General features: G+C 44.1%; 1 protein-coding gene across 2 annotated transcripts in view; it reads left to right on the forward strand.

Moving 5' to 3' along the window:
• Window positions 1-15,388, forward strand: part of LOC129528163 (histone-lysine N-methyltransferase 2C-like) — a 43,310-nt gene that overhangs the window by 17,095 nt on the left and 10,827 nt on the right. Inside the window, exons 6-9 of one of the 2 annotated variants that reach the window (XM_055367976.2) lie at window positions 179-307; window positions 2,383-2,502; window positions 12,066-12,174; window positions 14,847-14,903. In XM_055367976.2, coding sequence (XP_055223951.1) covers window positions 179-307; window positions 2,383-2,502; window positions 12,066-12,112 — 296 coding nt within the window. In that variant the 3' untranslated portion in view covers window positions 12,113-12,174; window positions 14,847-14,903. The remainder of the gene's footprint in view (window positions 1-178; window positions 308-2,382; window positions 2,503-12,065; window positions 12,175-14,846; window positions 14,904-15,388) is intronic. The other variant, XM_063699342.1, reaches the window with a different exon arrangement.

Consider the following 15,388-nt stretch of genomic DNA (forward strand, 5'->3'; position numbering starts at 1 on the left):
GCAGCACAATTTCTACAGCCATTTGGGGCTGCTTCTATCTCCTTTCATACTTTCCCTACCAACAGGGATGTACAATTAAAATGGCTCAGCAACAACCCTACTTTTTATTCCCCATTGTGTAGGGATTATATATTTGATAGGTTTTTCCAGTTTTGTGTATATATTTACTTTTTTCCAGAAGGAGAACTTATGGATTGTGATGGAAAATCAGAATCTAGTCCTGAGCGGGAAGCTGTGGATGATGAAACTAAGGGAGTGGAAGGAACAGATGGTGTCAAAAAGAGAAAAAGGAAACCATACAGACCAGGTATAGTGCCTGAGGTAGACATTTCAATATCATCAACACTTGGTTAATTAAAGAAAAATGCAATACTGAAGACTTCAATTAAAATTAAATATTCAGGATTAAGAACTGTCTAAACAAAAATATGTGCACATAAATTAAAGAACTAAACTATTTGAATACGACTTTTTAGCTCCAGAGTTCTTTATTTTGAATATGTGAATACTTCACAATGAACCATTATTGAATGCCTTATCCCAAATGTTAACCATTTTATTAAATGCTTTACTAGATTGGCTTTTCTTAATACTTGGACTTTGAAGGCCATTTATATAGTTCCTCTGGATGTGTACTTCTGTAACGCTTTTAATTTTCAGTATTCACTTTCTAATATCTTTTTTTGAAAAAACTTACTTCAGTGTTTATGCAGGAGTGCCAGTAAGTATACAGTGTGAAGGGGAATAAGACAGAGTTATTATGGCTCCTAGAATTTATAGTCTAGTTAAAAACCATGACTGATTAAACACTCATTTCTTATCTGCCTCAGGAGTGGAGAGAAAAGCGGTCTTGCTTGTCAGTTTTATTTGCCTTATTGGAAAAAATTATTAAAATTGTCACAATACGGAAGTTGTAGACTTTTATGTATTTATTTAAGAAAAATTATTTTCCGCTTTTCACACGTGTTGAGTAGGCTTTCCTTAGCCAGTTTATTAATATCTTGTTTACCAATGAGGTTTTAAATTGGATTCGTACAATCTTTATGCTTCTTATTGCTTATATTTTATTGGTAAGAGTGATCTAAATCCCTTTGGATATGTAAGGAAGAACTTTCTTACTTCGTTCTTATTCCATGAGACCTTAAAAGATAACCTGTCTTTTAAATAGGTCATATCTATAATAAGGACCTAAGATGAGTTGCTTCTAAATCGTTTTATGAAAATGATTTCATTTCTTCCTAATCATGAGGCTTATAAGTGTACTTTTTTAGACATTGCAGATTTCTTTCAGGAACTTGCATTTACTGTTTTCTTTTCCTCTGCCTCACATGGAAGTCAACCCTCTAATTGAGGGACCCATTAGGTCACAGAGTATATTGCTAGACAGCGATATCATTTCACAAAAGCTTATAGTGTTGACTGTGTACCAGACCTCTATTCTAAGCACTTCACTTATGTTATTTGTCCTTTTAACATATGTATGAGAAGCTGCTTTGCCTTACCCCCATTTTTAACCAGTGAAAGAATTGAGGCATTGAGAAGTATTTAGTGAGTAAGCAGAATTACATAGTCTGACTCCAGATTCCATGCTCTTAACCACAGGGCTCTATGTGTCCCATGTATAAATGCCCTCATACGTTGGAGTACCAGACACCGTCCCCCTGAAATCATATCAGTCAAAGAATATTTGTGTCATCTAGGTAGTTCGTGTCTTCTGTCCTCCAGCTAATGTACCAGTTAGCCGGTTAATATACAGACACAGTCATCCATCACTTAGGTTCAGAGAAATACATCATTAGGCATTTTCATCCTTGTGTGAACATCATAGAGTGCACTTCCACAAACCTAGATGGTATAGCTTACTACACACTTAGGCTGTATGGTACGCTAAATTCATTTTAAAAAATAAAGTCATTGTGCTACGGTGTTATAACTATGGTGATGTCTGTATGTGGTGGGAATTTTTCAGCTCCATTATAATCTTATGGGACCACTGCCTTAACATGCAGCCCTTTGTTTACCAACATCATTATGCAGTGCATGACTGTTATGTGATGTATGAGACACTAATATTTGTCAAATAGATAAGCCAGCGTAATTTAGTGTTTGATATTTACACTGATACTGTTTAGAAGAGGAAGTGCACACAGGTCTTTTTGTATTCTGTTTGATAAGTGATAACAGTGGCTTTGCCTTTTTTTTTTTTTTTTTTGGTTGCTTTTAACTTCTATTTTACCTAAAACTCGGGTTATTTATTTAGACTAGCACAGATTTAATTTTGGAAAATGACTTACTATTCAAGATAAAGCATTTTTATCCTGTGTACTGTGGAAACGTAGGGAGAAATTATTTATCAGTTTACCCAATTTCTTTTTTGGATAGGTATTGGTGGATTTATGGTGCGGCAAAGAAGTCGAACTGGGCAAGGGAAAACCAAAAGATCTGTGATCAGAAAAGATTCCTCAGGCTCTGTTTCTGAGCAGTTACCTTGCAGAGATGATGGTATAGTACTGACTTAAAAAAATTTTTTTTTTTATGTAACCCCTTGATCCTGATATTTCTATTGGAAAGAACTATCCTAAATAATGTTACAGTCAATAAGAACCTTATTGCCTCTTATTGTTACTCAATAAGAGTCTTATTGCCTTTTATTGATGAAAGGATTTGAGTGCATATAGAGTTCATATCTGTAATACAGCAATCAGGTTCTATAAGGAAATGGTTTAAATCCAATAGACTTTATTCTTTTGAGATTTTTTGACAAGCTCTTTTTTCCTGTATCAAGTTATTAAATATATTTTCTATATTTAAATATAAATGGTTTAGGGACTTAATAAGTTAATTACATAAGGTAGTTTCTGGTCATCTCCAAAGCCTTTCTTTGACTGCCTTAGATACTTATCACATAATTTGAAATTCTCAAGTGACAGTGCATCTCAATTTTTATCTATGTATGTATGTATGTATGTATCTATCTATCTATCTGTCTATCTTAGGGTCTCACTATGTCACCCAGGTTGGCCTGCACTGCAGCCTTGCACTCCTGAGCTCAGGCAATTCTCCTGTCCTCAGCCTCTGACGTAGCTGGAGACCACAGGCACACAACCACCATGCCTAGCTAATTTTTAGGCTTTTTGCAAAGACAGGGTCTCACTTTGTTGCCCAGACTGGCCTACAACTCCTGTGCTCAAGCGATCCTCCTGCCTCAGCCTCCCAAAGTGCTGGGATTACAAACGGGAGCCACTGCGCCCGGCCGTTAGGGAGTTCTGTTATCCCCATCTGTAAAATGGGGAAAATGGAGTCAAAGAGAGTTCAAAGGAAGCCCCAAGGTGGCACAGCTGGGGAATCGAGTTTTGATTTGAACCCAGAGAGCCATTTTCAAGAGCTCAGCCCTGACCTGCTGTGGGGGTCACCGCTCCTAGGTGCCACTTTGTATTCTGGGAGACTTGGATTCCAACTCTGCCGGGGGATCTCAAAATGGAGGATGGCGTGCTTGCCCCAGAGTCAATGCCCAATCAGTGATTGTTATTATTCTGTTTTCCTAAGGCCAAGGTCAACCACTTAAGACAGAAAAGAATGGTATGAGTCAGCATGGCTTTTGGCATTGGATCTGGGCTAGAATCCCACTTTCTTCTAGTTGTAGATCTTCAAGTAAGAGAATTAAGTCAGAAAGTTAACATCAGGCCCCAGTTTCCTCATCTGCAAATGGATTTAAGCATGAAGGTTATCAGGAGAACTAAGTAACACCATAATATAAATCAGCTTTGGAGCTGAGAGTGGTACATAGTGGGGGTGCAGTAAATCATTTTGTTTTTCCCCTTTTATTATTATTATTATTTTGAGGCAGAGTCTCTGTTGCCCAGGCTGAAGTGCAGTGGCTCCATCTCTGCTTACTGCAACTTCTGCCTCCGGGGTTCAAGCGATTCTCCTGCCTCAGTCTCCCAAGTAGCTGGGATTACAGACACGTACCACCATGCCCGGCTAATTTTTGTACTTTTAGTAGAGACAGGGTTTCACCATGTTGGCCAGGCTAGTCTGGAATTCCTGACCTCATGTGATCCTCCTGCCTCTGCCTCCCAAAGAGCTGGCTTCCCACCGAGCCTGGCCTGTTTTTCCCCTTCTTATCCCTCCTCTTCTCCTCCCTGTTCTTCTTATTTTATTTATTTTATTTTTTGAGACTGTCAGCCAGGCTGGAGTGCAGTGGCACGAACACTGCTCACTGCAGCCTCGACCCCTTGGGCTCAAATTATCTTCCCATCTCAGCCTCCTGCGTAGCTGGGATTAAAGGCGCGTGCCACCAAGCCCGCCAAATTTTTATTTTATTTTATTTCATTTCATTTCATTTCATTTCATTTCATTTCATTTCATTTCATTTTATTTAAGACAGTTTCACTCTTTTTGCCCAGGCTGGAGTGCAATGGCATGATCTTGGCTCACTGTAACCTCCGCCTCCTGGGTTCAAGTGATCCCCTGCCTCAGACTCTTGAGTAGCTGGGATTACAGGTGCCTGCCACCACTCCTGACTAATTTTGTAATTATTTTTGTATTTTGTAGAGGCAGGGTTTTGCCATGTTGTCCAGGCTGGTCTCGAACTCTTGGACTCAAGCAATCTGCTGGCCTTGGCCTCCCAAGGTGCTTGGATTACAAGCATGAGCCAGCCACTGTGCTCAGCCCTCTTCTTACTATTATTATTATTACTGTTATGGTTGTAGAAGTAACCTGAAATAGAGATACATTTAAATATCTGAGTGATTTCAGCAAAGGAGAGAGACCCTGTGTTACTATTTTAGGAGTGCTCTTGATTGTGTGAACCCATTGAATACACCACTTACTAACCGAGCCCAGCCATTTTGCTCAGATTATTCAGAGCTCTCAGGACCATTCAGAATGAAATTCAAAATCTTTAACATGGCCAGAAAGATCCGTGCAGTCGAGATGCACCATCCCTATCCTAATTTCCTGGCTTGTCTCCACGCCAGCCACAATGCCATGCTGGCCTCCTTGCTGTTCTTTGAAACACTGGGTGCACTTTGCTTCAAGGACTTCGCTTGCCTGTCCCTGAACCTGGAATGCTCTTCCCCTAGAACTCCATGTGGCTGCCACTGTCACCCCCTTCAGATCTTTATTTAGATGTGTCTATGATGAAGCCTTTCAGGGCCAATCTATTTAACATTTCCCTCACCACCCCTCCACTCTGTAGCCCCTTTGCCCCTTGTATTTCTCTCCATAGTACTTATTATAATATCTAACACACTATAATATCAAATGTTAACTCCATGAGGATAGGCATTTTGATCTATTTGGTTCCCTGCGGCATCTTCAGCACATAGAACAATGCCTGGTGTACATAGTGGGTGCTTATTAGGTACATGTCACATGAAAGAGGAAAAAAACGAGTGTATTAAAGAATCCAGGAGCCAGGTGAGGTGTGTTATGCCAGTAATCCTAGCACTTTGGGAGGCTGAGGCGGGTGCATCACCTGAGTTTGAGCCCAGCCTGGCCAACATAGTGAAACCCCATCTCTACTAAAAATACAAAAATTCAGCTGGGTGTGGTGGCAGGTGCCTGTAATCCTAGCTACTAGGGAGGCTGAGGCAGGAGAATCGCTTGAACCGGGGAGGCAGACGTCGCAGTGAGCCAAGATTGCGCCATTGCACTCCAGCCTGGGCAACAAGAGTGAAACACTGTCTCAAAAAAAAGAAAAAAAAGAATCCAGGGAGGCCAGGAGCAGTGGCTCACACCTGTAATCAATCTCAGCACTTTGGGAGGCGGGCAGATCACTTGAGGTCAGGAGTTGGAGACCAAAATGGTGAAACCCCATCTCTACTAAAAATTCAAATATCAGCCAGGTGTGCTGGTGCACGCCTGTAATCCCAGCTACTCAGGAGGCTCAGGCAGGAGAATCACTTGAACCCCAGAGGTTGCAGTGAGCTGAGATCACGCCACTGCACTCCAGCCTGGGCGACAGAGTGAGACATTGTCTCAAACAAACAAACAAACAAAAACCCAAGGAGCACAGAACAGCTACATATTGGAACAGCTAAATATTGAAGCACCTACTGTGTGTTGACCGTTCCACAGCATGGAGGAAACTGGTCTTCCCTTGGAAGAACCTCCCCACTATTCAGGTGGTAAGAGAAATAACGTACCCAGGGCTAGGCATAATGCAGACAGTGTTATAAAGGAGGCATTGAATAAAGGAGAGAGTAACTGAAGGAGGTGGCATTTTGAGTGACCTTGGGGCCGATTAGGGTGGTTACAGGTTGATGCTTATATATATGGCATATACGTTGGGGGATTGGGTGGCGGGGAGGGGTGCAGGCATTCAGAATAGAGCAAAGAGAGGAGTAAGTATAGAATGGTGTATCAAATGTTTATCCAAAAGCAGGATATGGAACTAGTAAACATTTTATTCACAGTGTGTATTTTTTTTTGAGAGGGAGTCTCGCTCTGTTGCCCAGTGGCATGATCTCGGCTCACTGCAACCTCTGCCTGCTGGGTTCAAGTGATTCTCCTGCCTCAGCCTGCCAAGTAGCTGGGATTACAGGTGCACGCCACTACGCGCGGCTAATTTTTGTATTTTTAGTAGAGACGGGGTTTCGCCATGTTGGCCAGGCTGGTCTCAAACGCCTGACCTCAGGTGATCAGACCACCTCTGCCTCCCAAAGTACTGAGATTACAGGCATGAGCCACTGCACCTGGCCTGTTGTCTATATTCTATTTTTTTTTTTTTTTTCTGAGATGGAATCTTGCTCTGTCACCCAGGCTAGAGTGCAGTGGCACGATCTTGGCTCACTGCAACCTCTGCCTCCAGGGTTCAAGCGATTCTCCTGCCTCAGTCTCCTCAGTAGCTGGGATTACAGGCGCCTGCCACAGCGCCCAGCTGATTTTGTTGTATTTTTAGAGGAGACGGGGTTTCACCATGTTGGCTAGGCTGGTCTTGAACTCCTGACCTCGTGATCCACCTGCCTCGGCTTCCCAAAGTGCTGGGATTACAGGTGTGAGCCACCGCACCCAACCTGTTGTCTATATTCTAAAATTTGGATAATTTGGATATGGTATAGTTTATGTGGCAATTTTCTTTTGGAGAACATGTAGGTTGTTTCTAGCTTTTCGCTATTGGAAACAGTGCTGCATCCTTGTGTATGCTTTCTGCATGAGTGATATTTCTCTAGGATACATACTGTAATTATATGCTTGTCTTTTTTTGTGTGTTTTAATTTATTTAATGTCTGTGCTTCTTGTTAAAATACAAGCTCCATGAGGGGAGGAATCCAATTTGTTTTGCGCCACACTCTTTAATTACTATCTAGCCAAGTGCTTGGGAGAAAGGAGAGGTCAATAAATATATACTGAGTGAATCAGGCTGAAAGATTGGCTGGGACCATGGTGTGGTTTTGTATCCTAAGAGAGGGAGCCTGACTTATTTTGGAAAAGTAAAATTTTTTTTGGAGAATTTCGCACAAAGCAGTAGCAGGATGGTTATTGGTGGAATTTAGGAAAACGTATTCTGGACTAGAAAGAAGGCAGGTACAGGAGGTGCGATTATGAGATTATTACACAGGCCAGAAGGAAACAAAGAAACATGGGTGGTGAGAATAGAAAGGAAAGGGTACATACATTTCAGAGAGATTAGAAGGATAGGATTTGTGAGATTTACTAAGTAGCTATAAGGGGTGAAGTAAAGAAAGCATAGAAGGAAAGTTGATTTCTAGCGTAGAACATTTTAATTTTACAAACATTTATTCTCTCTCCCAGCTCCATGGAAAAAGTACTCACTAATTGCTGTTGGTATATTAATTTGTATTACATTTTCTTCCCCACTTTCTATTTTTTTTTTTGAGACAAGGTCTGTGGCCCAGGCTGGAGTGCGGTGATGCCATCTGGGCTCACTGCAGCCTTGACCTCCTCGGGACCAAGAGATCCTTCCACCTCAGCCTCCTGAGTAGCTGGGACCATGGGTGCCAGCCACCATGCCCAGCTAATTTTTTTTTTTTTTTTTGAGACGGAGTCTCACTCTGTCCCCCAGGCTGGAGTGCAGTGGCGCAATCTCGACTCACTGCAGCCTCCGCTCCCTGATTCATGCCATTCTCCTGCCTCAACCTCCCAAGTAGCTAGGACTACAGGCACCTGCCACCACGCTCGGCTAATTTTTTTTTGTATTTTTAGTAGAGACAAGGTTTCACCGTGTTAGCCAGGATGGTCTGGAACTCCTGACCTCGTGATCCGCCCGCCTCGGCCTCCAAAGTGCTGGGATTACAGGCGTGAGCCACCGTGCCCAGCCCTATGCCTAGCTAATTTTTATATTTTTCTTAGAGACAGGGTTTCACCGTATTGCCCAGGCTGGTCTTGAACTCTCGGGTTTAGGTGAGCGCCTTGGCCCCCGAAAGTGCTGGGATTATAAGCATGAGCCACTGTGCCTGGTTTCCCTTTCAAAAGAGATTTTGGGTGTTTCGTGTCACTGTATCCACGCCACGTGCGGTCTCTTGTGCGTGGCTTCTTTTCCTGAGCACGCACAGCTGTCTTCTAACCCGCGAGCAATGGCTTTAAGGTTTTTGTTTGTAATTCGGGGGTGACCCAGGGGTTCGGGCCGCGGGCCCCTCCTCTCGCCCAGGCACACCTTGCAGAGGAGGGGGCGGCGGGGACAGGACCCGGGTCTGTGCCTGCGCAAACCCTCGCGGGCCAACCCCACCCCCCCGCTGGGTACCTGTCATGGCTACTGCCGCGGCGCGCGCCCGCCAGGTTAAGCCGGATGGCGGGAGGAGGGGTGCGGGGCATGGGGTGCGGGGAGGGTGGCACGGCGCGCGCGTGCGCAGGAGTCGCCGAGCAAGAACTGGTAGTGCGCGCGCTCGCCGCTCGCTCGCGTCCCGGAGGCGGAGTCTGCGGGGGCGGGCGGAGCGGGGGCGCGCCTATGCTAGTCACGTGGGCGCTGGGGCGGGGCCGGGCGGCCGTTCAAGGCAGGGGGCGGGGCCGGCGCGGCCGTTCAAGGCAGGGGGCGGGGCCGGCGCGGCCGTTCAAGGCAGGGGGCGGGGCGTCTCCGAGCGGCGGGGCCAAGGGAGGGCGCAACAGCTGCTACCTCAACACTTTCTGACCCAACGGTCACCCAGCGCCGGACTCGCTGCGCCCCGGAGGCTCTAGGGACCCCTGGCGCCTACACTTAGCTCCGCGCCAGAGGTGAGCCCAGGCCCTAAATCCTCCGGGCGGGGGTAGGGGTGAGGGACGCTCCTTTTTTGTTGGGGCGGGGGTCTTGGAGACGCGAAGGCACTAGGCGCCTCGGCGGATGGCTGCACCCCTCGCCCGCGGCTCCCCGTGTCTTTTGGGGGGACACGGGTGCGGGCGCGGAATCCGGGAGGTGTCCACACAAAAGGTCGAGAAAAACTCCGCGACGCCTCCCTCCCTCCCTCCGCCCTCCCCGCCCCCTCCTCTCCGCGCCCGCTCCTCCTCATTCAAACCCGGCCGGCCTGAGTGGTGTCAGCTCAGTCCTGGCCGCCGCCGCATGAGGAAATGGCCGAGGAGCCGGAGCCGCAGGTAAAGGGGGCGCGCCCCCCGCCCGCGCCAGCCGGGGCGCCCGCCCGGTCCTGTGGAGGCTCCCGCGCCGCCCCCGAGGCGCCCGGCTCTCGTTGTCTTGTCCCCTCCCCAGGCTGACCTCAGTTCCCCGTGTCAGCTTTCTAGCCGCTCCTCTAGGGCGCCACCTCCCCAGCCGGCTCCTGCGCTTCCGCCCACGGGAAGGTGCGGGCGATCCCGGGCTGCATCCGCTCTTGGCCGTCACACTCACACTGCACGATTTAGAAGGGCTTGGGGTGCGGGGTTCCCTGAATCTCCGCCGGGAGCGGGGGTCCGGGGGTCTGCGGGGGTGGGCGGTGGGGGTCTGTTCCGAAAAGTTGGGTCGCCCCGTGGGGCGGGTCTCCCAATTTGCCCAGTCGGCCCTTGGGGCGCGGGTGGAGGGGGGACGTCAGCGTAGGGTCCCCAGCGATACCCCGGGAAGGGCCGGGGCAAGTTGGAAATGGTCAAAACAATGCGTCTGGAAGGGCAGCATTGCTTCTTATTGTAGTTTTAATCTGCATTTCTCTAATAGCTAGTGATGATGACCAGTTTTTCATTTGCTTATTTTCCAGTTGCAAATCTCTATTAGTGAAGTATCTGTTCACATATTTTGCCCATTTTTTAAAAGTTGGCTTGTTTTCTTATAATTGAAGTTTATTTTTTCTTATACTCAAAATTTTAATTCACACATAATAAATTGGACATATTTATGAGGTACAATGTGATGTTTCAGTACATTTTACATTGCATAATGATCAAATCATGGTAATTAGCATATCCATTGCCTTAAACATTTACCATGTCTTTGATGTAAGAATATTCAAAATCCTCTCTTCTAGCGAGAATATGAGTGTATTTTAAATGTACATCTATTTGTTTTCTCACAATCCTATAAAATGATAGCTTGAGTCAATGAGTTATCCCCCCAAGTCCTATCAACCTTGTCTATTTTAGTGAAATTTAATATTGTCTAGAAAACACTAACCAAACATAGTTATTCAGAGAGCACATCTGAGCCCTCTGGTTATTCTCTGTAACCCACAAAGGAAGCTGAACACTTGATGTAAACTTCTTCATCAGAGTAAATAATAAGAATCCTCTCCATTACATACAAAAGAAAAAATAACTGGAGAGATAGTCTCTGCTCTGAGGTTATTATCCTGTGGTCTTTGGTTTTGGTACATTCTCCCCCACCCCATGCCCTTCTCCCTCATCTTTAATGAGTATCTGTATGTATGGCAGAACAGTATTTTTTTTATTATACTTTAAGTTTTAGGGTACATGTGCACAATGTGCAGGTTAGTTACATATGTATACATGTGACATGCTGGTGCGCTGCACCCACTAACTCCTCATCTAGCATTAGGTATATCTCCCAATGCTATCCCTCCCCCCTCCCCCCACCCACAACAGTCCCCAGAGTGTGATGTTCCCCTTCCTGGGTCCATGTGTTCTCATTGTTCAGTTCCCACCTATGAGTGAGAATATGCTGTGTTTGGTTTTTTGTTCTTGCGATAGTTTACTGAGAATGATTTCCAATTTCATCCATGTCCCTACAAAGGACATGAACTCATCATTTTTTATGGCTGCATAGTATTCCATGGTGTATATGTGCCACATTTTCTTTATCCAGTCTATCATTGTTGGACATTTGGGTTGGTTCCAAGTCTTTGCTATTGTGAATAGTGCCGCAGTAAACATACGTGTGCATGTGTCTGTATAGCAGCATGATTTATAGTCCTTTGGGTATATACCCAGTAATGGGATGGCTGGGTCAAATGGTATTTCTAGTTCTAGATCTCTGAGGAATCGCCACACTGACATCCACCATGGTTGAACTAGTTTACAGTCCCACCAACAGTGTAAAAGTGTTCCTATTTCTCCACATCCTCTCCAGCACCTGTTGTTTCCTGACTTTTTAATGATTGCCATTCTCAAAGAACAGTATGTTTTTAAGTGTCTGCAGTCTTGGGCCAAGCTCGTTCTATTCCCCACTCTACAAGAATCACAAGAGCGCTAGGATTCTGTTTGGGGTTGCTGTGGACACAGAGTTCTTATTATAGAACTGACTTATTCTCAATAGGAGGTAAAGACCTAGAGGTGAGGTCTCTGAGCAAGGGAGTCCCATCCCATCCTCTGCCCTCTCTGTTGGCTGTTGTCCTCTCATCTTCATCAGGAGAATTAAAATCATGTAAAGTTTTGGCAGGGGGACTAGATGGTGGTCTCTGCGGCCCATAGACAGGAAAGTTTGCTTATACCCAGCTGGGGGGACCACTAATTGACATTCCTTTCCCCTCCCAGGGACCTTACAGAGTCCCCTTACCCTCACGGTACTGGGGGACAACCCGTGGGTGTAAGGCCAAATAGCAATAACCTTGTTACTTGCCAGGAATTGGGTCAAGATTTGATTTAACAAGCTTGGTTTTGGGAACTAAAAAATGAAAAAAGGAAAAGCCATAATCTTGAAAGGCAACAAGAGAGAAAACTGCTAACAGGATCTTGATTAAATTTCTCCCTCTTAGAGAATGTTGGACCGACGACACAAGACCTCAGACTTGTGTTATTCTAGCAGCTGAACACACCCCAGGCTCTTCTGACCGGCAGTGGCTCTGGAAGCAGTCTGGTCTATAGGTAAGCATGTCCAGGGCTTACAGGTAGAAACTCCCAGAAATCCAGCTCTGCCTTGGGTTGCCCTGGTTCACATCCAAAGATGTGCTTGGGCCACATCTCTGGAGCACAAGGTGGTAGACTGAGAGCTTTGATATTTCTACTCCTACGGCAGATGAGCTGGTATAACTCCAAAGGTATGGAATTTGCTGTTGTCTGTGACCCAGCAAATAAAAATAGAAAAATAATTCGATAGAAAAATAATAGAAATAGAAAAAATTTAAAAAACAAACCAAGCCTCATTCTATGACATTTTAGGCAGTGTGATAATATGCATATACTGGTCACTTTAATCTTTCCTACAGGGGCAGCTGGTTGCCCTAATGTTGGATGCTCTGTTCAAGGATGGTGAGCTAGTGTTCAGCTCAGGAAGCCACTCCACAGAGATGGCCACCAAAAGGGCTTCAGTGGTTCCATCTCAATTAACACCTGAAACACTGTTAATAATTACAGTAAAGGTCACAAACGGGTTTTTATAGTGAAATTGATGGCTTACAAAGAAGCATGATGGATGTTACAATTATATGACATTTTAAGATCTGTTAATTAACTAATGTGTTTTGGAGACAGCCCACCCTTGCATAAACAGGATAAAGGTGTATGAGGGTGGCCTGTAGTGTATATTTAGAGACGACACCCAAGGCTTGATCCTCATATGGTCCTATCTCCAGGAAGGTTTAGGAAGATTTTGGCCTCTGAAACATTAGGAATCTGTTGAGAATGAAGCTTTCATGCTTGGAGCACCTAAAGTGCGGAAAGCTTACAGAAGCTTGTGTACTGTGTCTGCTTGCTACTGAATGTTTTGTTAAATGAATATCTGTATGTGTGGCAGATTTGGTCGGAGACCTACTTTTCATTATAACCTGGTAGCATGATTATAAAGGTGTAGCTAACCTTCAGCTAACTCAAACTTCTGTGGTTGCTCATATCTGCCAAAAAGCATTTAAGAATTCTGCATGACCACTTCAGTTTAGGACAGTTTGCAATTCTCACCTTCCTTAGAGGGCAATTTAGCTATTACTTATTCATGTCCCATGAGGGAAGTCATTCTGTGCCCCAAAGCAGCTTATCAAAGTATTATTTCAGACTTCATGCAGTACTCTCCCTGAAAGGAGTTCAGGTAACATCTATGGATGTCTCGTGCCCTTTTTGGAGATTAGTTTCCCAAGGAACTTGCTTAGCAATCCTGGCTTGTCACCTGAATCTGGAGTAATTTGAGTGTCTTCCAGTTCTCTTCCTCAGTAGAGGATGTCTGAAAAATCCAGTAATCATTTAATAAGTCTGCTTATGTCGGAAACTCAAATTCTTACCTTTTTGGTGTTTTGAACATTTTCCCCTGTTATGATTTATTAGTGTATTCTGCATAGACAATCCAATTATTCATCCTGCTGAAAAGTAGCGGATGCCTATAGATGCCTTTCTTTTTGTAAAAGGTATTGTTTTTCCTGAGACCTGGATGAATTTCCAGGAGCCATTCAAGGACATGAGAACACCCACTTAGAACTTGAAAGGTTCCCCTCATGGCCCTCAGACCAGGCTAATGAGATGCGATAATTTGAACTCTGGCACTCCTTTCCTCACAGGCTGAAAGACTAGCACAATATTAGTGTCTATCTGTGCTTAAAGGTTGGAGCTATTGATCAGAGTCCAAAATTAGTTTGTGTAGGGGAACTTTTCTTAAAGACATAAAAAGATACCATTTAATATATTGTTTCCAAAATGTGTTTCTCACACATTTCCACTGTGAGAAAGAGGTTCTGTGGTCAAATAGGTTAAGAAACCTCAGCACACTCTTAGAGAATCCCAGTTGTTATCAGCAGCAAAAAAATGTATGTGATCAGTTTCTTAAACCTATTTAAATGTTTGAAAAATTAGAAAATTGTGGCAAAGAGCATTAATTCTTGAGTCTTGGGAGTGTATTACCTTGATGAGAATGTTTGTGTATTTGAAACTAAAAATGTGTATCAGTTTATATTGCCACATACTGATTTTTATGGCATAATATATGGTGTAGAGAGCAGGTTGTCTAAAAACCAATATTGGCAAAATGCTGAATATTCAGCATGGTTTTATGAAGTTGACAGATGTGGAGTGTATTTTGCATGTGTCTTAACTTACAGATGAGGAAATGAAGTAGCAGAGAGATTAAATTAGCCAAGCCAGGGGTTTCGGTGCTAGGAAGTCTTGATATTGTAAAACATAGCCATATAACTTTAAGAAAATGAATCCAGACAAAAAGAAAACAAAATCATTGTAAACACATAATCCACTTTAAGTTCACAAAATGTTTTAAACATAATTAAGGCTATGCTTGACTTATCTACTTGTTTATTTCCTACCAAGGATGACCGGGAACTAGCCATTGATATAGAAACATTCATTATTCTTACATTTTCTTTCTTTTTTCTGTGCCCTCTCTCTCTCTCTCACACACACACACACACACAGACACACACACACACACACACACAGTCTCAGAAGTACTAGTGCTGTATCCTGAAATTGTTTCTTTAGTTCTTGTCAAAATTCCTCCGATTTTATTTTTTGTGTCCTGAAATACTGTTGACATTAACATCCTCATTGCCCTCCAAAATATCTGACTTTATTTTTTGTATGTGCTTTTTACTCTTTGGTAGAGTTATGGATTCACTACCAGATTCTACTGTATGCTCTGACAACTATGACCACAATGGGTGAGTTGACTGATCTAAGTGGTGAAAAACACTGGGAGCATCAATGGCAATAACAGCTTTCTATCAGAGACTTTAAGCATCTTTGGTAACATTGTTTTTGAACCAGAGTGGAAAAAATAAGATCAGGTCAGAAGAGGGATGCTTGGTACTCAAAGATTGTTTGTGACTCTAAGTAATTAGCAAACAAAACCTTAGGAAACTATCAGAATGCCTGTGTATGAGACTCTCTCAAGAGTGATGCAAGAGAGTAGAGAATCCTACTTGGAGAAAGAAGGTGGTAGCATTGGACAGGCAGCAGAGGAGCCCTCAGCATAAAGAAAGGAGCTAAGAGACCCTGTATCTGTCCCTCACCCTTCAGAGCTGGTGCCCCAAACTCAAAGCCATCATCACATTGGATGGAGCCCCTGCCTCAGGTTTAGTCACTTGATCCTATTTGAGGAGAAGCAAAGATATCTGTGACTCATGAAGAGCATGAAGGTGGTGGA

This window comes from Gorilla gorilla, chromosome 17, assembly GCF_029281585.2.
Source record: "Gorilla gorilla gorilla isolate KB3781 chromosome 17, NHGRI_mGorGor1-v2.1_pri, whole genome shotgun sequence".
Lineage (NCBI taxonomy): Eukaryota > Metazoa > Chordata > Mammalia > Primates > Hominidae > Gorilla > Gorilla gorilla.